At 41.3% G+C, this 26,189-nt stretch overlaps 4 protein-coding genes across 4 annotated transcripts; 3 read left to right on the forward strand and 1 right to left on the reverse strand.

Annotated features, from left to right (window-relative positions):
- The first annotated feature begins 885 nt into the window (after nucleotides 1–885).
- Nucleotides 886–10,624, forward strand: LOC311059326 (uncharacterized protein). The gene is made up of 5 exons (XM_084077137.1): nucleotides 886–1,071; nucleotides 1,406–1,893; nucleotides 5,221–5,385; nucleotides 7,384–7,508; nucleotides 7,847–10,624. The coding sequence occupies exons 2-5, from the start codon at nucleotides 1,453–1,455 to the stop codon at nucleotides 9,933–9,935; spliced, it is 2,820 nt and encodes a 939-aa protein (XP_083933263.1). The 5' UTR covers nucleotides 886–1,071; nucleotides 1,406–1,452; the 3' UTR covers nucleotides 9,936–10,624.
- A 745-nt stretch (nucleotides 10,625–11,369) lies between these two features.
- On the reverse strand, nucleotides 11,370–15,569 carry lgsn (lengsin, lens protein with glutamine synthetase domain; the record flags this gene model as incomplete). The annotated part of the gene is made up of 4 exons (XM_084071647.1): nucleotides 11,370–13,082; nucleotides 13,615–13,812; nucleotides 14,644–15,309; nucleotides 15,531–15,569. 4 exons carry the CDS (start codon nucleotides 15,567–15,569, stop codon nucleotides 11,886–11,888), a joined length of 2,100 nt encoding a protein of 699 aa, XP_083927773.1. The 3' UTR covers nucleotides 11,370–11,885.
- Nucleotides 15,570–17,355: 1,786 nt separating this feature from the next.
- On the forward strand, nucleotides 17,356–19,421 carry LOC311063245 (uncharacterized protein; the record flags this gene model as incomplete). The annotated part of the gene is made up of 2 exons (XM_084082541.1): nucleotides 17,356–17,394; nucleotides 19,320–19,421. 2 exons carry the CDS (start codon nucleotides 17,356–17,358, stop codon nucleotides 19,419–19,421), a joined length of 141 nt encoding a protein of 46 aa, XP_083938667.1.
- A 439-nt stretch (nucleotides 19,422–19,860) lies between these two features.
- On the forward strand, nucleotides 19,861–25,808 carry ptp4a1 (protein tyrosine phosphatase 4A1). Its single transcript, XM_084082530.1, has 5 exons — nucleotides 19,861–19,996; nucleotides 21,325–21,417; nucleotides 22,276–22,406; nucleotides 23,066–23,140; nucleotides 24,529–25,808. The coding sequence occupies exons 1-5, from the start codon at nucleotides 19,892–19,894 to the stop codon at nucleotides 24,644–24,646; spliced, it is 522 nt and encodes a 173-aa protein (XP_083938656.1). The 5' UTR covers nucleotides 19,861–19,891; the 3' UTR covers nucleotides 24,647–25,808.
- Nucleotides 25,809–26,189: the final 381 nt, after the last annotated feature.

Consider the following 26,189-nt stretch of genomic DNA (forward strand, 5'->3'; position numbering starts at 1 on the left):
ATATTAATTCCAAGGCAACGTCGGTCTTCCATGGGCAGAGCGTTACATTTTATTAATGTAACGCCCAACCCACACCTATGCATAATAGAACGGCTAGCGCAGGTATGGTCTCGGAAGATAGCAACTTTTGCACAGTAATGCTCCTTGCGCCGCATGCTAAATCCCCAAATAGTGTGTTTTGCCACTTCGGGTCAAGATAGAGCCCTTAGTACAGAATAAAATGGAATAGAATAGAAATTGTGTTTATTTCTGGGTTGACACTGCAGCAACTATACATTACCCAGTGGTGGACAAAGTACTCAAACCCAGTACTTGAGTGAAAGTATAGATACTCCTGGTCAAATAGTCAACTACAAGTGAAAGTTGCTCAGTCACATTTGTACTTGGATTAAAGTATAAAACATTATACTGATAGCAGATCTACAAGTGCCCAACATGTGAGCATGTAGATCTGCTATTTTCATTATATTTGAAACATAGGGTGTAAGTGGTTAATACATTTTTCCCTTGCAAGAAATGTAATGGATTCAAAAGTCATAACTCCTAAGTTTCCAAAAAATATTACAGTAAGTATAGTACAGATACTCAAAATATGTACTTATAGTACTGTACTCAAGTAAATGTACTTCAATACTGTCCACCATTATTGACATTGCATAACACTTCTCCTAGGAGGAGTAGCATTATGTTCTATGAATAGTGGCAGATCTGTCCATATTCTCTATTCACATGCAGACATGTTGTATTGAACCCACAGTCAACAGCAGAGATAAAAGGCTCTCTTTGTCTGTCTGGTTACTCAAACAGAAAATGTCAGCAGCGAAAGAGAGTTGCCTCAGGTGTGTGGGTGTAACTCACACACAGGTAGGGTCTGGTTCAGGTACAACAGGCTGTTTGTTTCCACACCCATCACTGACTGACTGACTGGCTGCTAGCTTTAACATGCTGTATACAGTAGTGCAGCTGCCAAGAATGAATGCTTTGCTGTGTTTCTTTGTAACCTGTATCAGCATGAGTTGTGTGTGATTGTCCGGTACAAGCAGGCAGTGTGCCGCGTTCAGCAGCCATGAAGTAAGTAATTTATTTCATAAAGATAACTATTTCCTTTCTTTACAGGCAGTTCAGGACAGGTATAGCCTAGTTTACTGCCAGCAGGGGTTTATTTCATATCAGTAGATGAACAACTTAAAATAGGGTACATGATTTCTGTTCCATTTTTTTCCCCAACTCTTAGGTTACATGATTTGTCCTTAATTTGGCTTATTTTCAAACACATTCTCCTTTCAGTTCAGTGTGTGACTCATCTGTTTAGCGTTTAACATAGCCTAAATGCATGCGGGAACATATGTTGGCGGCATGTCACGTTTATTACCCAATAACATTTGCATGACTTGCTCCTTTGAAGGTAAAGAACAAACCAGTTTGAGGCCCAGAGATCCCCTGTGGGTAACAATGGAGTCCAACCCGTCCTGCCTGTCGTCCCAGCAGCAGGACAGCGTGGCCCCGCTGTACGTACAACCGCACTACAAGGAGGCCTATCGACTGGCCATTTATGCCCTGCTCTGCGGAGGCAGGGATGCCTACGAGGAATTTGTCAAATCCGAGCAAATTGGCGCCTTTCTCTCAGAAGAAGAGATATTTTTCATTTTGGAAAATGCAGAGCTACCGGTTTCAGAGGCGGACGACTCGGAGGCAAAGCCCGCGGAGAAGGGCAGCTCGTCGACCTACTTCCCGACCGAGTCGGATGAGGAGGTGCCTGACCTTGACCTGGGCTGGCCACAGGTCATGTGTGAGAACGTGGACACCAACATCAGCCTGTTGTTTCACCCACCGAGACAAAACACGCCGACCATTAAAGAGGTTGTTCGTAAGCAAATTCAAGAGGCAAAGCAGGTGAGGAAGGCATTTATGTTGTTTATCGTTTCATGGTAAAATGTGGTCAGAATGACTTCATTCATCGAGTACTAAAGGCCAGTGCAAAAGGCCTAGATGATGTGCCATATAGAAAAATGATACGTTATTCTATATCCAATCACAAACATCAAGGATAATAATTCTGGACTTTTCACCAACAAACTTATAAGATTTTCCCCCTCGAGATAAGACATTAATGATTGCCACGTAAATCCTTCGTGCAGAAGATTAATGCCAATGCCAGTCTAAAACTGAAGTGCCTGACTTGTCTCAGCTTGAATGACTATGAATCTCAGCTTACAGCTGCTGCTATTACTTTTTCCGCTGAATAAGTGGAAATAATTCACACATTTAAACTGTGTGTGTATTGTTGCTGACATACATGCCCTGTCTTTACCTAATAATTGATTGTCTATACTTAATGTAGGGACATTGGGCAACATAATATGATCCAACTTTTTTATTGTCCAAAGTGGAAAGTTTTCTTTGGCTTGCATGGCATGACACAAAAACACAACCAGTCATGTAAAGTAACTAAGTACATTTACTCAAGTACTGTACTTAAGTACAATTTTGAGGTATTTTTACAGGAGTATTTCCAGTTTTCAATACTTTTACTTCTACTCAACTACATCTCAGAGGCATATATTGTACTTTTACTTCACTACATTTATTTGAAAACTTGAGTTACTAGTTACTTTGTAAATTTGGATTATTATTACAAAACATATGTTACCCTCTTCAACCCTATATACATTTCGGCCATTTGAAAATAGCCGATCTACAAGCTCACAATGCATCACATCGCAATTTTCAAAATATTTTTATACAATTTATACATTTGAAAACTTGTTATATGGGACATTCTGCATAATGAGCACTTTCTACTTTTGGTTCTTTAAGTACATTTTGATAGCAATACTTTTTGAACTTTTACTCAAGTAAATTTTGAATTCCTGACTTTTACTTGTAACAGAGTGTTTCTACATTGCAGAATTTATACTTTTACTTAAGTAAAAGATTTGAATACTTTTTCCACCACTGAATTCAACGGTACACAAGAGCATGAAAAAGAAACAAAAGCATAATAAGAGATAAACAAAAAAAAACAAGAACGTAACAAAGAGCAGCATATCATTGTAGCGCTATGGTAATATGCCCTGCATGGCTGGCTTGGCCCACATCCCAGTATCTGTTCATAATCCTATAAATATGCTTAATTACTCTTAAGCTGCGTATTCATATAAAGATATGTGTTTCTGAAGCTATGTGCCATCCTTTATCAAGATGCTGCATGCCCTCATATACAGGACGTCACTGTTCAACTGTCATCTGCTTTGTAGAGCGTCTGTATCAGTTATGACTCACACATCTTCACATTCAGGATTCAAATTCAAAAATAGCGAAAGTAGCAGATCTACAAGCTCGAAACGCGGCGCGAAGCGGCGTGGAATTCATGGAGACTTTCGCTATCTGCTACTTTTGATGCTTTTTGTGTGACGCTGTAGTTAGTATGATCATGTAGGGGCGTTAATTTTGCAAAAAAATACACAAAAAGTTACAATATGGATATAAGAGGTTTCTGCCCCGACAGCAACGATATTCTCTGTGTGTGTTTGATAAACATGTCGTGCGGTGTCATGTTGCTATCTGATGATTAATTCAACTGAACGACTTGTCCCGTAGTCACCACCTTTAATAGTCAATTAGACAATTCTGGCAAGCTTACTCCTCAGTTTGCAACTGAGGTTGCCAAACCATGAGGTCTTTATTTTTATGTTACCTCTGTGTATCTACAACCTGACATTTGTATTGCCAATAAGGTTAACTTAAGGTTCAATTTATTAGTCTCCTGTAAGAGAAATTTGTGTGGGAGGCAGTGGACCCCATCTTGGGGGCCCCTGGGGTAAGGCCCCAGCCTTACCCCTTATCCCTTAACCTTGTTGCCATTTTCTACTATTTTGAAAAACATTTTAAAATAGTTCAAATAGACGATTTACAAGCTCACAACATGTCGATATACCGTATATCGGCTAGTTGAACTATTTTAACATGCTTTTCAAAATGGGAAAATATGGCTAATACGTTTAGGGATAAGGGGTAAGGCAGCGCACAAGATAGGGCCCAGGGACAAAAAACTGCAGTACAAAGGAACACACAGAGAACAATATGCAAATATATAACCTTCTGACAAAGAAACCTGTTCTGTCTGTCTTAGGTCTATCTCCTAGGCATTTAGCTAATGGTCTTATTCTGACACATTCACATTGATGGGGTATTTCACTTTAAAAACACTTCTGAGGTCATTTTCGTTTTCTTTCCTCCGTTCTTCTTTCCTCCCCACACACATTTCTGTGTGTGGCAATCTGGGATCCCAGGTAAAAAGGAAAAACAGCGCCCCCAGCGTTTTTCACTTTTGCATTTGACTCTGGGGGGAGTGATTTAAATAGACCAACGATGACTGGAAACCGGCGCTTTGTCTCTGCCCTCAGCCCTCCACTTCCGGTGGTGCGCCTATGTTTTCATTCCCACTAGCAACATTTCTCCACGGAACACTAACACCATTTCTCTCACGGAACATCGATCGTTTTGGTTATAAGCCCACTTGTTTCTATGATGGAAGAACAAGTTAAAATGTTACTAACTTTCCGTTGTTTTGTCGGCTCCGGGGACGCTTGTTAAATGAGTTTGGGTTTGTTTCCAGTGGGAAGCAAACGCACAGATGTAAATCCCGCCCACTACATTTGATTGGGTAAAGCGCGGCCTGCTTCCTCATCTGAAGGCACGCCCACTCTAGGCCAATGCTCACACGCTCTGAACGGGGCTCTCGACAGATTCAGTAGCGCAGCCCTTTTAACCATGTTGGACCAATTGAAAACACACGTCCCTGCTTCTGATGAATGTCCTTCTAATGTGTGAGAGGGCCGTGTTTTTTCCAATAAAATCGTAGCTCCTGGGCCCTCACGCATTAGAAGGACAATATCAGTTACCAGAAGCAGGGACGTGTGTTTTAAATGAATCTAACATGGTTAAAATAGAGATTGAAGTTGAATGAGCTTATATTATATAGGAGGGGGGCGTGTGTAAAATTTGTTTACCCAGAAAAGTTTAAAGTGAAATACCCTGTCAACTGTCCACGTGATTTGGATTGACTACAAAGTCAAAGTGTATTGCCTTTTCAAAAACGATTATACGCTTACAGAACATTTGGCTCTTTGTCAGACTGCATTTTGCATTGCAAATCCCCATACTTCAGTAAACCCATCTCATGCCTTTATAACAAGCCTATGTCCTTTTCATTCACAGCTTATTGCTGTAGCCATGGATGTCTTCACTGATGTGGACATATTCAAGGAGATCGTGACAGCAGCGCTCAGAGGAGTGATCGTCTACATACTTCTGGATTGCTTCCAATTCAACAGCTTTTTGACCATGGCAGAGAGGCTGGGTGTGAGGATCCAAGACCTGAAGGTAATGCCACATCAAATCTACAATTATTATTATCTGAATAACGTAATCATTTCATCTTTTATTTGTGTGTTGTTTCATATGCCGTAAAAGCAGGCAGAAAGACACAGTCATACATTTAAAGTCTGTGGTCAATTCTTACATTCTCAGAGTTAAGAATATGAAGGGATATTTCACTTTCAAACATGTTTGGGGTCATTTTAACGTCTACTCAGGCTTTTGTTTGCACTCCAGACAGTTTTTAAGTTGCTTGATTCAGTATTTAGATATTTTCTATTCATTTTATCAGACTCCATTTTAACCTCATCAAAAACACTCATCCTTGGTTCTGGTGATTGATATTGTGAGGAGACCGTGTCTTCTCAATTTCTTTTAAATCCATTTTATTTAATTTATTATTGTATTTTATTTTATACATTTTCCCCCAAAAACACACAAAATAAATGAAAAAAGTAATTGAAAAAACACGGCCCCCTAAGGCATTAGAAGGCCAATATCAATCACCACAACCGATGAATCGTTGAATCTATCATGGTTAAAATGGAGTTTGAAGTTACAATGGGCTTGTATAGGAAGGGGGCGTGTCTGATAAAATGAATATCAAATATCTAAATACGGCAACTTAAAAACTGTCTGGGGTGCTCACAAAAGCCAGAGTAGACATTAAAATGACCCCAAACATGTTTGAAAGTGAAATATCCCTTTAAACCCCAGCATCATTCTGGGAAAACCTTCGCAGGTAATAGCAGATCGACAAGCTCCCAACGCATCGCAACGTGTCGCGTTGTTGTGAACTTGTAGATCTGCTATTTTCAGCGAAGACATTTAATGTAGAGCGAAAACAGCGAGTGTACGCTCAACAACATATGGGGTTTAAGTGTTTTTTAAGACCCTAACAGATCCATTAGGGTCAAAGTTATATGAACACTGAGGATTTTATCCATGTGAGGTTGTGCTGCAGCAGCATGACCTTCGCTCTGATGGCAGGAGCATTAATGGATTATGTCTGACATTTACTCCACAGTAAGGCACAGGATTACTGGGAAACATTCATCAAGCCTGGATGTTCCTGTTAAACCAGCACCTAGATAAACTGTTGTGGGAGAGTTTTAGCAACATGAAACGCTTATAATGGTTTAGGTGTAATCATCTCTCTAACCAACTTTCATGTTTTCCGTAGCACATGGATGCATGTTAGATCTTGTCTGCAACCGCAAAGGGTGTGATGCGACGTGGGTGTGTGTGTGTGTGTGTGTGTGTGTGTGTGTGTGTGTGTGTGTGTGTGTGTGTGTGTGTGTGTGTGTGTGTGTGTGTGTGTGTGTGTGTGTGTGTGTGTGTGTGTGTGTGTGTGTGTGTGTGCGTGCGTGCGTGCGTGCGTGCGTGCGTGCGTGCACACTGACTTGTATTACTATACTTGTGAGGGCCAACGTCCCCACAATTATAGTACCATTTGAGAAAATGTTCCTGATCCTCACTAGAGAAACGGTTGTTTTATAGTTAAACAAGATTTTAGAGTTAGGCTTGCAATTAGGAATAGATTCATATTGGGGTCGGTTGTGGGTTCTCCCAACTAAGTTTATACTTAGTTGTGAGATGGTGTACTGCTCCGAAAATAGCAGATCTACAAGCTCACAACGTGTCACAATGTGACACGTTGTGAATTTGTTGATCTGCTAGTTTCGGCTTTAGGCTTAGGGTTAAAAATGGCTGTTTAATTTTATAAATTGGCATTCATAAAATCGCTGTCCTAAAATGTTGATGCCCTCACAAGTTGATGCCCTCACACAGTATGTGTGTGTGTGTGTGTGTGTGTGTGTGTGTGTGTGTGTGTGTGTGTGTGTGTGTGTGTGTGTGTGTGTGTGTGTGTGTGTGTGTGTGTGTGTGTGTGTGTGTGTGTGTGTGTGTGTGTGTGTGTGTGTGTGTGCGTGCGTGTGCACACAAGTGTGTAGATGTTTGGCACTGTATCACTAAATCTGGGATTCTCCTCTGTTTCTCAACCAGAACGTCCGGGTTCGAACTGTACGAGGACAGCAGTATCAATGCCGATCTGGGGCCAAATTCCATGGAGCTTTAGAGCAGAAGTTCATGCTGGTCGACTGCAAAACAGTTCTGTATGGAACGTACAGGTGAGTCAGGTCTTTGTGTCATCATGCTGTTGCAGTTCTTATCCAGATAGTTGTACAGTACAGTACAGTACAGTACAGTACAGTACAGTACAGTACATGACATGAACACTTTTCTTCACTATGCTTCTCAATTCCTCCATATTTGGGCAAGACTAATGTTATCAATATGAATTGATAACATTAGTCTTGTCCAAATATGGAGGATTGGTAAATAAACCAATTTTGGCAAGAATGGACAAGGTTTATATTCCTTTAAGTAAAGTAAAAGTGAATTTTGGTGAGTCGCTCTGGAAACTGTGAGCATTGCTTAACTTCCTTTTACTGTCTTCTCCTTCCAGCTTCATGTGGTCCTTTGAGAAGATCAATATGAGCATGGTGCTGGTGATCACCGGTCAGCTGGTGGACTCTTACGACGAGGAGTTTCGCCGTCTGTTCGCTCGTTCCTCTGTTCCACTGGCTAAGGAGAAGCCATCTGAGCATCCCGTGAGAGAGCCGCTGTTCCTGCAGAGCCCTGCTTCCAGCCAGCATTCCCTTCACCGTATCCACATGAGATCCAGAGTCACGCATGGATTAAGGAGTGTCAAAGACAATGGGTTTAATGGCGGGGCATTGACCCGGGGTCTGAGCATGCAAGACAGGCTGAACCAATCTCATCACCCTGACATGAATAACTTGGTGAGGGGGCACAGTTACGCTGGCGACCTGCAGAGGTTGAACGCCACATCTCAGCTCATGAGAGAAGGGAGGAGTGGGACCCAACTGAGGGGAGGTCAGGATCCGATGTTGACAAGCAGGGTTAATCTGTTCCATCAAAAACATCAGTCTCGCTACGGTTCTGACCAGCATCTGATCCCGTTCAACTCTGAGACCTCCCTCCACAAGTGGAAAATCAACTCGTACATGAGCAACATCGATGCACCCGCAGACATGCCATACGATGTGACTTCCCCGCACGGAAGTCAAAGTGGCTTGAACGACAATCAATTACAGTTCATCAATAAACGATCTTTGGACATCAAGTCGAGGTTGGAGGAGGAAAGGCAGAATAGGCAGAAAAGACTCAGTCTGCAGGAGGTCATCAGTCCACGGCAGAGCCAAGAGTCACTGTTTTCTGCAATTGCAACTCTGGAAAGATCTAGGGGGAAGCCATTGTTACGAGATCTGGACAAAAGTAATAGCATGGCGGAATTGGAGCAGATAATGCAGCCTGGTGTCAGCATGGAACAAGCTGACTATGGAGATAGGGGAGGGGTCAAAGCAATAGGTCAACAGGGTAACCAGGGTACTGAGAGTCGGACTGAAAGAGAGCAACCATTCACACCAGCAGTCAAAGCAGCTTCACAGAGAGACATTACAAATGCAAACATCTGGCAAGAACCTTTATCCAGGACAACTTCAGCAGGTAATCTGAATATGAAATCCAAGGACTCTACACTCAAATCCTTCAACGTGAGGCATTCAAGAGCAATGGATTCTCTGTTTGAAATCCCAGAAGAGAAGGATGGCCTAGCAAGAGGAAGTCAAGTGTCGATAAACAAGCTAGCTTGCAGTGTGGGTCCTGATGCTCAAAAGGGGGGAAACCCAATGCCACCCAAAGAAGAGAGAACTATTCCAACTGTGAATTTGGTGTCTGGGGGAACAAAGGATCAGAGTTCAATTCGAGGCAGTCTAATTCATAGCCCAGGTTCAGCTGCCCTCTACGATGGAAAGCAAGCAGCATGCAACGAGGACATGGCTGCTTCAAAACCAAGTTTGGCAGAATCAAACACGTCTGTGAGCTCACAACAAAGTGCTAAGAGCTCTGTGCCTGCACTCCAGAGGATGAACTCTCTGGTGAGGTCCAAAGTACAGTCACTGCTTACAACGTCAGATGAACATAAATCAGCTCGGAAAGAGGAAAAAATGGAAAGGAAGAACTCTGTTAGATCACAAAAAGGATCCAAACAAAAAGTAACTCCAGCAGAATCTCCCGTTGGAAAATCACCTGCTCTAGAGCAAACGCCTTCGAAGGACAAATCGTCAAGTCTCTCCAGATCACAAAATGCAATCAGTGATTTACCAAACATGGAGAAGATGGACCGGCCCTCTGCTCAGCATGCAAGCAAGAGAAGGATGGACGCTGTATCAGAGCAGGAACTAGGCTCAAGAGTCACTTTGGATGGTGTTGGTTCATCCGTCCCAGAACCTAGAAGGCTGAAGGCATACAGTCGATTTGAGCATTTCCTCGGCACTGAGAGGAAGCCCCCAGACAAACAAGTAATGACTACGGTCACGTATAACTCGGAAAGGGACAGAAGCTCCATTGTGAGGAGCTCAGGGGATCTTTCTGCTAATAGCTATTCGACATATCAGACACATACAGCTGGCGAAAACAAACTGGGGCGATTCATGCAACGATTTGGTCATCTGATAGGCAAGAACAAGTGAATATAAGTTACATAGTCATGCTGTATAGTTTGGGGCGGGGGGAACGTTGCAAAAATATGGTGATAATTTTGTAATAATGACAGTATATTGCAGTAATTTATTTCATGCCTTGAGTAAAAAAATAGATACTTGAAAAGTAAGTGAAAGAAATTCAAAGTCATAGGAGTTACTTCAGGGAAAATGCCTTAGTAACATAACATTTTTTTCTAACTTCTGGCGCACATTACAGCAAGTCACGTCAGTGCCTTCATGTATGTAATATGCTAGCTACAGTAATTTGTCCTTTTTATGAGTGTGACATTCTCGGCTCAGTGCTCCTCAGGGAAGACATTTACTGTTAAACATGATAGAGAGGGGAGGTATTAGTTTTTTTTATTGAGTTCAAACATGGTAAATGTGATAGTAGATGTTTCTTTGCAGTCAGGCCAACAAATTGTATATATTTGCATTTGTATGTATTAAAGACTCAATCAGTGATACAAATATGGGTCAGCCCACCACCAAAAAATAAATGAAATACAAAATTAGCAATTCAGGAATGTTTTTTCTTTCTTCCTGTGGTAAAGTATGTCTGTAAACATTGGAGTAAAACAAAACAGATTTTGATTTATGATGGGGTGCAAAGGTTCCAAATAGCATTATTATATTCCATCTCCAAATCCAACTCTTTAAGAATATGTGTGTATATAATCTCTGATCCAACATTGTTTCTAGGGGTCCAAATGGACCCTACGGGTCTGTAACTCTGAGAGTGTACAAATGGAACCATTATTTTTATATTCGAGACCTCAATCTAGATTCTACACTGTAGATTGTTAGATCTTAGTGTTAATTTAACTCTGAGAGTAAATGGAACCAAATGGACCCATAAGGGTTGTGAACCAACTGCTGCTGTCTTTTACTGTAAGAACACCGTTGGTCAGTATCCCAGGAATCTCTGTCTGTCTTTCTGTGTGTCTATTAGTACAACTTACAAAGTACATTTTCTTTTTTATATCAATGCATTGCTGTATAGATTTTTTTTAAATAGTAGTAATAGTTTATTTTGGTCATTAGCCATGTACAAATATGACACTTCATACAACAAAACAGCTAGACCGAAAAAGGTGTATGCTGAATCCTTAGCTTATAGTGCCTAACCTTTTTTTTTTTAAATAAGCTATATAAAATAGAAAACAATAGCAGAATCATCAGTCAGTAGAAACAAAACAAAGACTATATTTCTATAATTTCTGTAAATGTTACATGATATATTTACATTTATTATAATATAATTTTATATTTAATTACCATATTTTAATTGTATATATTTTCTTAAATTTACAAATAGAGCTACACCTTTTTAAATCATGTTCACAGGTATTCATATTTTTTTTTATCACTTTTGCAGATACACACATTGCTTTTTAATGTTTGTTCTGGCCTTAGTTGTTTTAATATTGAAAATAGTGAAAATAGCAGATCTACAAGGTCACAACGCACCGCATCGGCTATTTTCACTATTTGAAGTTGGGCTTGAGTGGTTGATTCATAATATATGTTTGGGTACCAAGAGTCCCTTCCTAGAAATACAGTTGAGTCAAAAGTACAATATTTCTATTTGAATTGTAGCAAGTGAATTGTTGAAAGTCGTGTGCCCAGGTTGGTGTGGCATGGATGACTGACGTCATATAAAGTGGCCTCCAAGCACTCTGATAATGGGTATTGCACTAGTAATAATCAACAAAAGAGCACACAACACACGTTGTTTTTCACTGCATGTTTATTGTTTTAAATTGACTCTGAATGACTCTGAATATCTACATGTGTCTCATTACAGTAACAGCAGTAGCCATCCATCAGGCTAATTAAAACTTAAAGCTTTTATTTTCAAGTGATATTTTTCATGTTTCTGAAGGAACTTTTTCCACCCTTTTAAAAACACGGAGCACCTTCATTGTATTTCTGCTTCTAGATGAAATACTCCAGACACTTGTTCCTTTCCTCATCCAGCTCTTGTGTCTCAATCTCAAATTTCTTCATCGCAATGAAGTATTGCACGAAAGGCTCTCCGAGGGCACTGCGGATGACGTGGTTCTCTGCTAAAGCCTCCAGGGCATCATCCAGCTTCACAGGGATGGCATACTGTCTCTGCTGACTGGACGCCTTGTTTAAAACGCCCTCGACGGTGAGGTTACGTCTAATACCATCGAGACCCGCGGCCACGGTCGCAGCCAACACCACATATGGGTTTGCCATGGCCGAGCCCAGCTTGTTGTCAATGTGCATCTCCCGCCCGCCGTGGCATTTCACATTGAAGGAGGTGCTGTTTTCGTTGAAGCCGCAGGTGGCATGCAGCATGGTGCGTTTCGGGTCTTTGACTGCCTTGGCCATGTGACTGCGACAACCGAGGCCCGGGGACATCAGACAGCTCAGGGCGGCAGAGTGAGTAAAGAGACCGGCGAGCCACTTGAAGCCGATTTCCGACAACTCGCCTTCCTTGTCCCGACTGTGGAACAGACTCCGCCTCCCGTTGGCGTCCCACAGACTGTGGGACAGCACGCCGGCGTTGTACAGGCCGTCGTCGGTGAAGAAGCTCGCGATGTAGCTGTGTTTGCGAGCCATCTCTTTGATGCCCGTGCGGAAGGTGAAGGCGCTGTCAGCGGCCGCGATCCCAAACTCCGGCCTCAGGTTGATCTCCATTTGACCGGGGCCGCTGCCCGAAGAGAAGCTGTCGACGTCCGCTCCCATGCAGTACATGCCGTCCACCAGCTGCTGGAAGAAAGGCTGGTCGTGGTTGCTGAGCAGGGTGGTGGCGGGGAACATGAGGGTCTTGGGGCCGATGCGGTCCGGCGCCCCGAGGACGCAGCATTCGTAGGTGAAGGATGAGTGCAAGGAGAAGCCAAGGCTCTGAAGCTGGCCCAAGAGCTGCTTGGCGATAAGACGGGGTGACGTCCGTAGCGGGTTCCCACCCACCGTACAGGGGTCGCAGATGACCCGGGCGGTCTGCTCGGCCCAGGGTAGGATCCTGAAGGTCGACAGGTCAGGGATCAGCAGCACGTCGCTGCTGAAATTGGCAGCGTTGGCATTGTCCACCTCATTGCTCTTGGGGCTCAAGGTCAGCTCCAAGTAGCTTCTTGGCATTGGCACGCCATATACTGCTTTCTCCTGTGGATGCACATCGATTAAACATTAAAGTCACTTCCCCCCACTTACAGCATCCATACTGTACCTCCCTCCTCTACTTCCACTGAAAATGTTTGTCTTGAGAGAAAAATTGCTTTTTCATTTGGCTCTTTTGTTTACCCAGCACAGCAGTATTTCTTCATTATATGTTGATCATAGGGACTCAGGGATGTTTGTTTCCTCTGTTTGCCTTGGTGTTTTATTTCTTGTCTTTAGCTGTGTGTAATATTTGTGATCTGAAGTTTTAAACTTATCAGCACTACCTAAATGATTAAGAATTATACAGTAGATGGATGGGTGGATGGATGTGGAGAGATAGATAGATAGATAGATAGATAGATAGATAGATAGATAGATAGATAGATAGATAGATAGATAGATAGATAGATAGATACAGTAGATAGATAGATAGATACAGTAGATAGATAGATAGATAGATAGATAGATAGATAGATAAATAGAATAGATCTTCTTTCATGAATCCCCTGAGGGAAACTGTATGTGAGATGATTACGTGAAAGAAGCGGACAGGCACAGTCTTAGACCTGGACACCCCGTGGAGATCTGTGGCCTCGAAGCGGACAAAGCTGATACTTTCTCTGGCGATGTGCTGCTTGATTTGCTCCATGGCCGAAATTAAACTCTGAGTTCCAGAGAGTTCAATGGTCCCTTTGCCGCCGTCTGTGAAAAATGACAGATTCGTAATTAGCGTCTATAAAATGTATAAAGCATGAAAGTAATCTTCCAGAACATTACTTATGTTATACTTATATCCCCTTTAGAAGAAAACAAAACCCCAAAACAATTAACCAGAGGTTCTTATTAATTGCTTTCCTCTTCTACCCCGGATTTGAACCCGGTTTCCTGCGCAAGTGCTGACATTGAGCCAATAGAGCCTGCCTGTTTACTCAGGGGATAAATTGAATCTTGACCATCAGGTCAAAATTCGTGTCCGATGAGACATGACCGTGTCTAGGTGACACATGACCTTTGACACGATCTAAATGTCCCGATAGAAAAGCAGGGAGACAAAATACAACCACCCCAATTGTATAAGTTATATTGCATTAACATACTCTACCATACAGATTGGACAACATTTAAAAAAAAAAGTTACATAGTGCTGCTTAAGTTCATTAGGGTAAGTGATATTTTTTGGGTTTTCTTTTTGTTAAAAGTACTATATTCTGATAGTAATCATTGCTTCAGAGCGTTTGTTCAGTCACAGGGGTCTCTATAGAGGTATTTAACACTTATTTTAACCAAAGTAAATCACTTACCCTAACTTTAATTTAAAATATTGTCCTATAACTAAAAAATATAGTCCAATCACTAAAAGTATTGGTCCCGTCAAAGGACCATGTGTTGATTTGTGTTCTTGATTGTAATTGTAGTACACTGAATTGAATAGCAAATTAATTATTTGACATTTAATTCCATCAAAGGTATACAACTAACCTGTATGAGAAGTCCCAGTCTGTCCCCAATTCACTCTGCTCTCGTGTGTGGGTGACCTAACTCCAGATTGCTTATTTGTGTGCACATCGGACCTGAATGAGCTGGATGCATCCATGCTGGGTGCAGTCTGAATGGACATGCTATCCCTGGACGAGCCCCCCCTTCTAGAACTGCTAGAGTGGGGTTTGAACGTCGAGAACGTCCTCGGCTGGTTTCCTTCCTCTTGTCGTCCATGCGGGCCACTGGTGCTACCATGTGGGACACCACTGGTGCTCATGCCATGTGGGCCACCACTGGTGCTGCCATGCGGGCCACCACCGGTGCTGCCATGCAGGTACGTGTAAGGACCCCCTGGCCTTCCTTCGTCTTTACCCCTCACGCCGCTCAGGGAACTCTCCTGCAGTATCGTCTTGAGCTCCTCCATGGTCTGTTTGGAGACGTCCATGTCGCCATAGGAGGCCCTGCTTTTGGAAGACACGTTCCTCATCCATTCCTGCCTTATCGGGGCTTCCTCTGCCATGGGATAGTCCCTCTCCGGTGCAACGTAGGGCCTCTGAGAAGGAGGGCTGATGGAGATGGTGGTGGGCGTGTCTGGGGGTCTGGGTGGGCTGGCGTAGGGGTGGATAATGGATGGCCCTCCGCTGTCCCAGTCTGTGGGAGCCACATATTTACCAGTGACCCTCACGCCCTTCTTTTTGCCCACGCTCATGCGTGTGCCATCTATTTGGTCTCTTTGTTTAACATGGCTGTCCTGGTAAAGATGCAGACATTGAACATAACGCACATGATTATGCACGTCAACATAGAATAATAATATAAGAATACTACAAACAAATTGGATTTAAACAGTAACATAAAATAAAAAATAAAAAGTATGTTGAATTTGTATCCTGGTGAATAAAAGGTCAAACAGTCAAACAAACACAAATAATTATAATAATTAAGAGAATAAATCTACAGTGGAATTGTTACCTTTGCTACCTTCAGGGTGAAATCTTCAGAGTCATGCATTTTCTTTTCACTCTTAAATGATCAATTGATTTGAAATTTGATAGCCCACATGTGAAGACAGAGTGTGCACGAGCACATTAATTTTATAGACAATTAGCACAATGGTAACGAAGTAGAAAATTCTCTGCCCACGCCGATGGGTGTCCCGTTGGAAACTATACCCAATGACCACTGAAATGACCACTGATGGACACTGAGCCTCTTCTGGTTTCAGCCAATGGGTCTATGAATATACAAACAATTCAATATGCCTTTGTCTCCACTGCGAACCGGGGTTGAAGGGGGAAAACGCCCGGCTCAGCAGTTCTGATTGTGGATCCAGCCTCCACTCTCATGCTATTCCAGAAAGACACCAATGCTATGTAGGCTATGTCTTCTGGAACAATGAGATCAACACACACACACACACACACACACACACACACACACACACACACACACACACACACACACACACACACACACACACACACACACACACACACACACACACACACACACACACACACACACACACACACTGTTATTTCTCTAGTATGCGTACATGAACAATGCATTGCTATCTGAAAGTAATTCATTCCAAAGTGACTTAAATTGTTACATTGTCCAACATACAGTAACTTAAGCTATTTTTAAATCTGACTTGTTGTAGGCTAGTACACATTAACATTTAGCATTTGCTTATTATTATTATTGTTATTACTATTACTATTATTATTCATTACTACTATGAATAATGATAATAACAATAACAACAACAATACTAATAATATTAGTAATAGGCTACCAATAATAATAATAATAATAATAATAATTATTATTATTATTATTATTATTATTATTATTATTACCCTTATTGTTATAGCCTATTGTTGTAGTTATTATCATATTACTGTATAGTAACGTGGTAGCCAACAACAACTCACTCCCCAGCTGAAAGAAAGAAACTGGGGGGGTTTAAAACTTAAACGCTTCGTGATCATGGTCATTGGCCTATTATTATGGGCCTGGTTCCAGTTCTGATTGCATTGCATGGCGCAGGAGCCCAAGTTGTGTAGACTGACTACTTGCGCAGCACGAGCGGTGATGTCCGAGAACACATCCATTCAGGGTGGGGTTTCAGCACAGTGTCGGCGTCCAGTGTTGCCATGTCCGCTTATTATAAGCGACTGTGTGCTTGTTTTTTCTGTAACGTTGCTTGTAATTATTGGTTAGTTGCGGGTTGCGTTTTTTTGGGGCTTGTTTCTAAAGTGTGGTTGCTTGGGCTTGTTTCCTAATGTTGTTTAAACCAGTGGTCAAGTGTCAAGGTCCCCCACATTAATATGTATTTGTCTGCAGGCCGGACCCCCCCCCCCATCTGAAAATATTTTATGCCAGGGATTTGTGTTGTTGATTGATTTAATACTTTATTAGAAGTTAGGGTTAGGGTTAGAGCCCTTAAAATATTTAGTTTTTTTTTAATCCTCGTTTTTCACATTTTGTCAAGATTTTGTTTTTAAATAGCAGATCTACAAGCCCACAACGCGTCACATCGCGACGCATTGTGAGCTTGTAGATCGGCTATTTTCAAATAGCCAACGCATATAGGTTTAAGTGCTCATGTGACCTAAGTTGCTTCTTTGGGGGCTTGCCTTGTTTTCATATAGACCTGGTTTGCTTGTTCCTCTCACACAACCTGGCAACACTGTCTGCGTTGCGTCTAGGCAGACAGAGTCTCCAGAAGACAGACTGTATGGTGCAGCAGAACCATTTAATTCTTGGACTTTCTTTTTAGTGGACCGGCTGTATGATTAAGCTACAATCTTCAATGAGTAAGCATATTCCAGTAAGTATTTATTTGCGAGCATCGCGTTGCCATTTTGTTGCCAATTCTGATGCCTCTTCTTTGTTGCAATTTTGTATCCGTTTGTCGTTTCCTCGGTGAAAGCAAACCACGGCCCCGTCGCCACAAGCTTAGACATTTTTTGCTTATTTTGGACATTTAAACTCCTATATTTTACATTGATTTCTCTTTAGCCTGTCATGGTTTTGCAGATGTTTATTTAGTGGTTAAATCAGCGGAGATTCGTCTTGTTAAAACGTGCGGGGCTTTATATTATAGTGTTGTTTTATTGCAGTTGTTTTAGCGGATGCGCAGCCTCCTCCTCCTATATTTTTTTGCCATTCGACATTTTTCCTCGGATAAAATCGACGCATTTTTGTTTGAAACGTATCCCGTGCGCGATGGTCAGCCTCCATGTGCATGTGAACCCGCACGATCTGCCGTCCACTTTAACGAGGCGGTACCTTTGACGGTATAGCCGGCGATGTGTAGTTTATTTCTAAGGGACTGTCTGGGTCTGTGCAGGCAGGCCGCTTATTACTAGGTTATAGCAGCGATGCATGGCGCCCAGGCTATGTCTCTATGCACACAAAGAACCTCTAACACTAATCACATTTCTATACCAGGGACATCATTCAGACTTTCAGTTTATTTGTGTCGTTTTGGTGCACACAAATATTGCCTATAGGCTATTATATATATATAGGATATTGTTTTTAATCACTTGATTGTTCCGCATTGGTCGTTTATATTCAGAAGAAAGGTTGTTTTACCATCCGGAAAATCTCAGATTAACAATGCATAGCTCAAGAGCTTAGACAGTAAAATCCCCCAGTGTTCGTTTTTACAGAAACAGGATTTGACCGTTGGTTGGTAGACAGTATTTGGAGCATAAATCAGGCTGGGGGGCGGGGGTGGTGAGGGAGGGGGGCATTTCCAGTTAGTGATCTTGCAAGGAATTGCACGTGTCATGTCGGTAAAACGGATAGAAATTGCGATTAGATGACATTAATCGTGTCCTTTTGTTGGTCAGTCAGCCTTAAAGTGCAAATCCATGGACATGTATGAAATCGCATTTGTAGCCATAGGCCTCATGATGATGACTCCGGGCTCGAGAGAGAGAGCTGTGACCTAGATGTAAGAAATGGCACATCATTCCTACTGTACCATGGCAACCATGCCACAACCTGCATGATGAATGTCCCCCTTCAATGTATTAGTTTCTTTCTTTCTTTCTTTCTCTATCTCTTTCTCTCTTTCTCTCTTTCTTTCTTTCTTTCTTTTTGTCCTTTTCTTTCTCTCTACCAATTTAGCTTGTGACAGATACATGTTATTTGGTGGATTGTTTAGTGCAATGGTTCTCAAACTTTTTCATGTCAAGGACCCCCAAATTGATAAATATTTGGCTGCGGACCCCCATCTGAAAATATGTTGTGCCAGGGACCTCCAGAACCAAGGATTTGGGTTGAAAATGTTCACTAAATGTTCAAGACTTTTGAAAAATAGCAGATCTACAAGCTCATAGCGCGGCACTCGGTGCCACGCTATGAGCTTGTATATCTGATATTTTTGAATAGTATTTTTGAATATAAAAAGTTAAAGTGGTTGAAATTATTATACTTTATTAACAGTTTGCAAAAAAAGTCACAGTGGCACAGATTTATACAAAATAATGCTAAAAGGATAACCCAATAAGCCCAGGGCTTGTTTCCATTGATGTCAATGTCTTTACCCATAAAGCAAAGTAGGCTATAAAGCCCTTACGTGTTAATGTGATTCTGATTATGTATGGGTCAAGTTTTTACACTCTCAAATCAACACTGAGGATTTAGCTGTGGAGCAGGAGTCAGGACTGCTGTATAAGAGTGTGTGCGTTTCCCCACCGTGTGTGTCTAAAAGCCACCTCCGTGTCCCTTTGTGTCCTGCAGCAGTTCTGTGGTGTTCTTGGTCACACATTTATGGAGTTTCTGAAGGGCAGTGGGGACTACTGCCAGGCACAGCACGCCGCCGGCGCCTATGCAGACGAGTGAACCACTTGAACTCGCCGCCGTTGCCCCCAACGCACTTGAGCCACAGGAGGGTACCCCCGCACGTTGGCAGGAACGGGAACCACCTCCCAGAACCAGCAAGAACACGGCCTGGATGGGGTAACTCCACCTGCTGCACACTGCCCTCGTTGGCTTCCGCCTGGCCAGAATCAAGGTGGAACCTGCCTTGTTTATTTTTGTTTGGTTCATTCCGAAGGAGAGAGAGGGGTTTGATTCGTGATTGTTCGCCAACTGCCCCCCCCTCGGTATACCTTTTGCCTGTTGTTGACAGCCTTCCTTTTTTGGCACCGCCAATCTCATAAGAAGACCAGGAGGATTTTGTTTCTTGGGGGACACTCTCACTTGACATTTTGGTTTGAATCAACTTCGGTGTTCAACTAAGTGTTTACGTTCATATTTGTGTGGAGGATATTGTGTGGGCTTTTTTCTCCCCCCCCCAATTCGTTGTCACAATGGCTCGTATGAACAGACCAGCTCCAGTGGAAATCACCTACAAAAATATGAGGTTCCTCATCACCCATAATCCCACCAATGCCACTCTGAATAAATTCATTGAGGTGAGCCTCATTATGGTTGCTAATTGATTTAAACACACAAACCCTCGCGTCCCGATTCGGGGGGGAACATTCGGCGAAAAAATAGCTGATCTACAAGCTAACAACAACGTATCGCACCGCGTTGTGAGCTTGTAGATCAGCTATTTTCACAGAAGGTATTTAGTGTAGAGTGAAAACACGAGGGGGCCTAGTATAGAGAGCCCTTGGGAATCCGGTCCACTTACTATCAACTAACTAGGTTTTAAGTTTTAAGTGGTAAAAATGCTATGATTACATTAAATACTAATGTATGTTTTAATGCTAAATGGACAAGTTGGAGTTATTTCTGCATTCTAGAACTCAAATTGTAAATGCAGTCAAATTGGTAATGAAACAGAAAAGGTGGTGAAATAAAGAATACAGAATTAATGGAATAGCAGAAAATAATGTCATCTAAACCCTAAGTAGAACAACGATCCCCCCTGAGTTCAGAAAAAAGGGTATTGTATTCCAGTGTACTTTAACCACTTGAGCCCTAGCATCCATATTCATTAGCCATTCATTAGCCAGGGGGAACATTAGCCAAAACATAGCAGATCTACAAGCCCACAAAGCGTTGCAACGTCGGAACATGTTGCTTCTTTTGGTGCAGAGGGGAAAAAGTGGTCCAATACGTACCATGCCAGTGTTGATTTCGTCGACTAAAACTATGACGAAAAATGTTCGTTGACTACCTTTTTTCACTGACGAAAACAAAATAAAAACAAAATAAAAACGAAATAAAAACTATGCTACGATGACTAAAACTAAGACTAAATATATTGACAATTTTTGTCAACAAATAAAAGCTGGACTAAAATGTTAGGGAGGGACTAGTGGAGAAGAGATCCAGTAGAACTAAAAGACAAGTAATTTTATGTTTGGTTGCGCTCGGGTGTTGTGGTCTGAAAATAGTAGATCTACAAGCTCACAATGCGTCGCGCTGCGACGTGTTGTGAGCTTGTAGATCGGCTATTTTCAGCATGCAACCAAGTGTAAAATCAGCCATTACGACGCCATCAAGGCACCGCCAAAATACATTTTAGTCGACTAAATCAACTGTAGATTTAGTCGACTATAATCTTGAGATATTTAGTCAACTAAAACTAGACAAAAACAAAAACATTTCAGATGACTAAAATACGACTGAAACTAAATGGAATTCTATTTAAAAAGTCTATGACTAAAACTAAATCAAAAGTTACTGTCATAATCAACACAGATGCCAACTCAGGTTTAGAGTGGTTAAGTTCTTCCTTCGGGAGGATCAATAAACATTGTCTTTATGAAAAGCCTCTCTCATTTTACAGGAGCTGAAGAAGTATGGCGTCACCACCGTGGTGAGAGTATGTGAGGCCACTTATGATGCAACCCTGGTGGGGAAAGAGGGGATCCAAGTTCTGGTGAGTTTTAGAGATGAAGAGCAAAGTCCCAGGACGGCACTTCACAACAATAATATAATGTAATAATATTCAGTGGTGGAAAGTGACTAAGTACTTTTCAATACTTTTACTTCTACTCCACTACATCTCAGAGGAAAATATTGTACTTTTACTCCACTACAATTATTTGAAAACTTTAGTTACTAGTTACTTTGCAGATATAAATGATTACATTATAAAGCATACATTAACCACTTTAGTCCTATTTTATACCGAGGCTATTTGAAAATAGCCGATCTACAAGCTTGTAGTTTTACTTTTTGTTTTACTTTACTTTAAGTACATTTTGTATTGTAATATCACATGACTATTTCAGGCAAGTCAGTAAGTAAGTAACCCTATTTCAGGCAAGATATTCAAGCATTCTTTTAGCGTGCTATCAGTGACACGTCAGATGTCAGGTCTGGTATGCTGAGGATGTCCTGGACTTTGTTTACAGCATCATTGTAATAGGATTAAGCACCTGGTATTAGTTAAGAGTAACAAAGCACATTGTTCACATATTCCTGATAAGTTTAAAGACTAAAGCAATCTTTGAACCTGGCTGGATAACTCAATGCGGGTGCCCCTTTCTACAGTGTGTGTGTGTGTGTGTGTGTGTGTGTGTGTGTGTGTGTGTGCGTGCGTGCGTGTGTGGGTTTCATAAGCATTAACTGTGTGATGATCAAGGAACACAGTGTTAACGGGGGCTAAAACAAACCCAACCCCTCTGGCACGTTTCCCTGTAGCCTCCTCTGTAGGTTACTGACATCTTTTGTTTTGGTTTCCAAGAATTGGGGCCAGATTAAATCACTTCCTTCTTCTTTTTCCCTCCACCAGGATTGGCCATTTGACGACGGTGCTCCTCCCTCCAACCAGATTGTCGATGATTGGTTGAACCTGCTCAAACTGAAGTTTAGGGAGGAGCCTGGCTGCTGTGTTGCTGTCCACTGTGTAGCAGGATTGGGGAGGTGAGGTCCTCACGTGTTTTATGGCAAAATGTGTTCATTGTGATGCAAATTAATATTTTGAGTTCTTTTTTTTTTCTCCCACGATTTTGTAACCCATTTTCTCACCCAGTGCCAATTGCCTATGTAATCCTGGGCGCTACACTCCCTCTGCCAGCCTGGGGAGAGAAATATACTTAAAGTACTGAAAGTAAAAGTACCATTAAAAGTACCAAAATGAAAATAGCAGATCTACAAGCTCACAACGTGAGCTTGTAGATGTGCTATTTTCAAATATATGTATATGTGATGTATTTACAGTATGTATAAAATAGGGCTAAAGTGTTTCATGTATGTTTTATAACATCATAATTTATATCTGCAAAGTAACTAGTTTTCAAATAATTGTAGTGGAGTACAATATTTGCCTCTGAGATGTAGTGGAGTAGAAGTAAAAGTATTGAAATTGGAAATACTTTAGTAAAGTAAAAGTACCTCAAAATTGTACTTAAGTACAGTACTTGAGTAAATGTACTTAGTTACTTAACATCACTGCAATGTGATGCATTGTGAGCTTGTAGATAGGCAAATTGTTTTTGCTATTCATTGTATGCCAAAGTATATAGGGCTTAAGTGGTTAAACCCATTACTTAATAGGTAATGTATTTGTGTTCTGTTTCTAGAGCTCCTGTTCTGGTTGCTCTCGCCATGATAGAATGTGGAATGAAGTATGAAGATGCTGTCCAGTTCATTCGAACGTAAGTTCACACAGTCACACCGCCGAGACCCTTTGGACACTTTAGATAACCTTTTACTTAATGAGAGCAGAGTTTCTTCTTCAAAAACACTGGAAAAAGGAAGGGACCATTAAACAGTATTTTATATCTACATTAACCTTAAGACCTGGAACGCATCTCTGTCACTTTAGATTTCTGTGGCTATTCAAAAAATAGCAGATATACAAGCTCATAGCGCGGCACCGAGTGCCGTGCTATGAGCTTGTAGATCTGCTATTTTTGAAAAATCGTGAAAATTATTTTTTTTCATATTTTTTTCCGATTTTTTCTTAGGATTTTGAAAATGTTTAGAAGCGGCCTCAGGTCTTAATGGGTTAATTGGAGAAACTGAAACGGAAATTGCCTAATGTAACAATGATAACAATAATATACTTAACTTATCAAGCACTTTTCCAAACCAGTGTTGCAAATGGTATAGGACAGCAAGCAACATAATGTCATGTCCTGGCCTTGAGGTTAGAGTGCTCGCCCTGAGATTGGGATTTCGGAGTTCGATTCCCCCGGCCGGGTCATACCAAAGACTCTGAAAATGGGACCCAATGCCTCCCTGCTTGGCACTCAGCATCAAGGGTTGGATTACTAATGTCATGTTCAGGGGGTTCACTTGTACATCAAGCTACCAACCTCACGCTACGAAAACAGGAGATAGACTCCTGCCCTATGAGCCTCATTGCTCAGCCAGGCTTACTTACTTACATAATCTCATGCTGTATGACATACTTAACACATTGTGTGCCAGAGGTTTATTAAAATAGGGTACATCTAGTGCCAGCATATCTTCCATCCACTTACGTTGATATGTTTCGTGCTGTAGAAGCCCCGACGCGGAAGTGCATGTAAACAAAGCGTGCCTGCGAGACGGCGGAGGGTCCCGACTTACGCCTGGAAAAATAATATTTCTAACGCGATCCTCCATTGCAGAGTGATCGCCGATCGAAAACGGCTCACTTCCACCACGTTAAAAAGAAATGGAGATATTAAGCTTTTAGTTAAGGAGTTAACATTGGAGCATTTTTGACAAGGATCCACATCCGGCCTCTCCTTCTTAGAGACTCCTTGGATGATCCCAAAGTTTCATTAGAGCGCCTCACGTGGGAAAAATATATATTAAAAAAAATGGGCACATGACGCATAGCTTCTCAAAAACGGTCCGGACCGTTTATGGCACTCAAATGTGTTAATAAATTGTCTCTTATTTATCAAGACATTTTTGGAAGTAGAATACTTTAGACTTCACAGATAAATGTTAGGGAACTGAAACTGAGACGTATTGATGCTTACGTTAATTGTGTGTAACATTAAATGTCTGTTGAACGGGACTGAATTCCGCTGTTGACATTGTCAAACAGGAAACGTCGTGGAGCCTTCAACAGCAAGCAGCTTTTCTACCTGGAGAAATATCGTCCAAAGATGCGTTTGCGCTTCAAAGATTCCAATGGCCATCGCAATAACTGCTGCATCCAGTAGAGCCAACCTCAGCTCCATGCCAACACAGCCGTTACAACAGAAAAAGTTCTATTTAATCTCGTAAGCTTATTACCTGGCAGGCTTGTTTTTCTTAGTCATTGTGTTGAAAGTATTTACATTGGAGATCCATTGCTTGGTAAATCATGTTTTACCTCCCCTCTCTAGTTTCAAATTCCAAGTGTCAAAAAAAAACTGTGTAGATCACAATCCAAGTGTGTTCTCTCGATGTGCCCCGTAGAATTGGGGGGAAAGAGCAGCGTTAGTGAGTCGTGTATTGTTGTGTCAAGATGTTGGTTTATCCCGTTTGTGACCGCACCCCAAAGACACGAAAATAAGGAACGCCAGGTTCAAAGTGGTTAAGCTTAATTTATCCTCCATTGCACGACAGTGTCGCTCGGCGACAAGATCGTTTGCTGTTGTCAAGCGACATTGCCGTATACTACCAGTGTAAATTAGGCTTTACATTGCCTGAGAATGTGTGGGGGAAAGAAAATAACCAGTTTTCTTCTTTTTCATTTTAACTTGAACAATTATGTATCCCGTAAAATTTTAAGACCACGTTCAAGACAGACTAGAAAGAGGTATGCCTTCCTTCAAATCAATTGGTTCATCCATAAATGCCTTACAATCGAGATGGAACAAGGCAGTTGGGTGGATTAAACCTCCACTATAGCATTTGGAAAAGGTGTTTCATTTTTCTACTTGAAACAAAACAAAAAAATGGTTGCCTTTGTCTTGTGCAGGAAGTCTTTACACACACTTATGCCCTTTCAGTGACTATTTTTTAATATGAAAAGCTTAATTGTTGCAATATGTTAATTGAAAGTCTGGGAACTTGTAATTTCATTTCCTTTCTCTATCAAACCTTTGTTTACTAATTAACTGCCATGTCCAAAATGTGATGTTTCTTTTTTTTTTTTTTTTTTTTTTGCTTCAAACTGGACTTCCAACGTCTGCGATATTTTGTATGCCTTTTTATTTGATGTCCGTAACTTAATACTTGGATACTTGATGATTTATGTATTTGAAAATGTGTATTATTATTAGGTTGGCTATTTATACTATCAATGGATGTGTGTTTTAGTACCGTGAGCAACAAAATTGTATCTGTTCACCTACTTGTGAGAGTACATTAAAATGATACACTGAAAAGAGAAAAAAACTCAAATACAAGTGGTCCTGAGTGATTATTCGAACATGTTGCCGTCAGATGCTATAGCTTTGATGTCTACATGCTAACTGTTTTCATAACACTCTATTCACTCAACCACTCAAGCCTGATATATAGTATACTTAGTCGTGCCAAAAATAGCCGATGTGCATGCTCACAGCGCATCAGCATTAAATTATCGGCAGTCACTCTGGATAAGAGCATTTTCTGAGTAATCAACTGACTGCTGTAGAATCATAGCTTAAATGTATTTTTTGTCCAAATGCATATGAATAATCTTTCATAAAACAATAATTTTGAAGCTTTTGTATGCTTAGGTGTCTCAATTTTGATTCTGAAAGCAAAATTATAATACAAACATATCAAGATGTT

Source organism: Gymnoscopelus microlampas, assembly GCF_963454915.1.
Source record: "Gymnoscopelus microlampas genome assembly, chromosome: 2".
Lineage (NCBI taxonomy): Eukaryota > Metazoa > Chordata > Actinopteri > Myctophiformes > Myctophidae > Gymnoscopelus > Gymnoscopelus microlampas.

Excerpts from the sequence above, each read along its gene's own strand:
- LOC311059326 (XM_084077137.1), top strand. The coding sequence starts at position 1,453 with ATGGAGTCCAACCCGTCCTGCCTGTCGTCCCAGCAGCAGGACAGCGTG. Across the intron at positions 1,894-5,220 it reads AAATTCAAGAGGCAAAGCAG|CTTATTGCTGTAGCCATGGA; the intron begins GTGAGGAAGGCA and ends TTTCATTCACAG. Across the intron at positions 5,386-7,383 it reads TGAGGATCCAAGACCTGAAG|AACGTCCGGGTTCGAACTGT; the intron begins GTAATGCCACAT and ends TTTCTCAACCAG.
- ptp4a1 (XM_084082530.1), top strand. The coding sequence starts at position 19,892 with ATGGCTCGTATGAACAGACCAGCTCCAGTGGAAATCACCTACAAAAAT. Across the intron at positions 19,997-21,324 it reads CTCTGAATAAATTCATTGAG|GAGCTGAAGAAGTATGGCGT; the intron begins GTGAGCCTCATT and ends CTCATTTTACAG. Across the intron at positions 22,407-23,065 it reads TGTGTAGCAGGATTGGGGAG|AGCTCCTGTTCTGGTTGCTC; the intron begins GTGAGGTCCTCA and ends TTCTGTTTCTAG.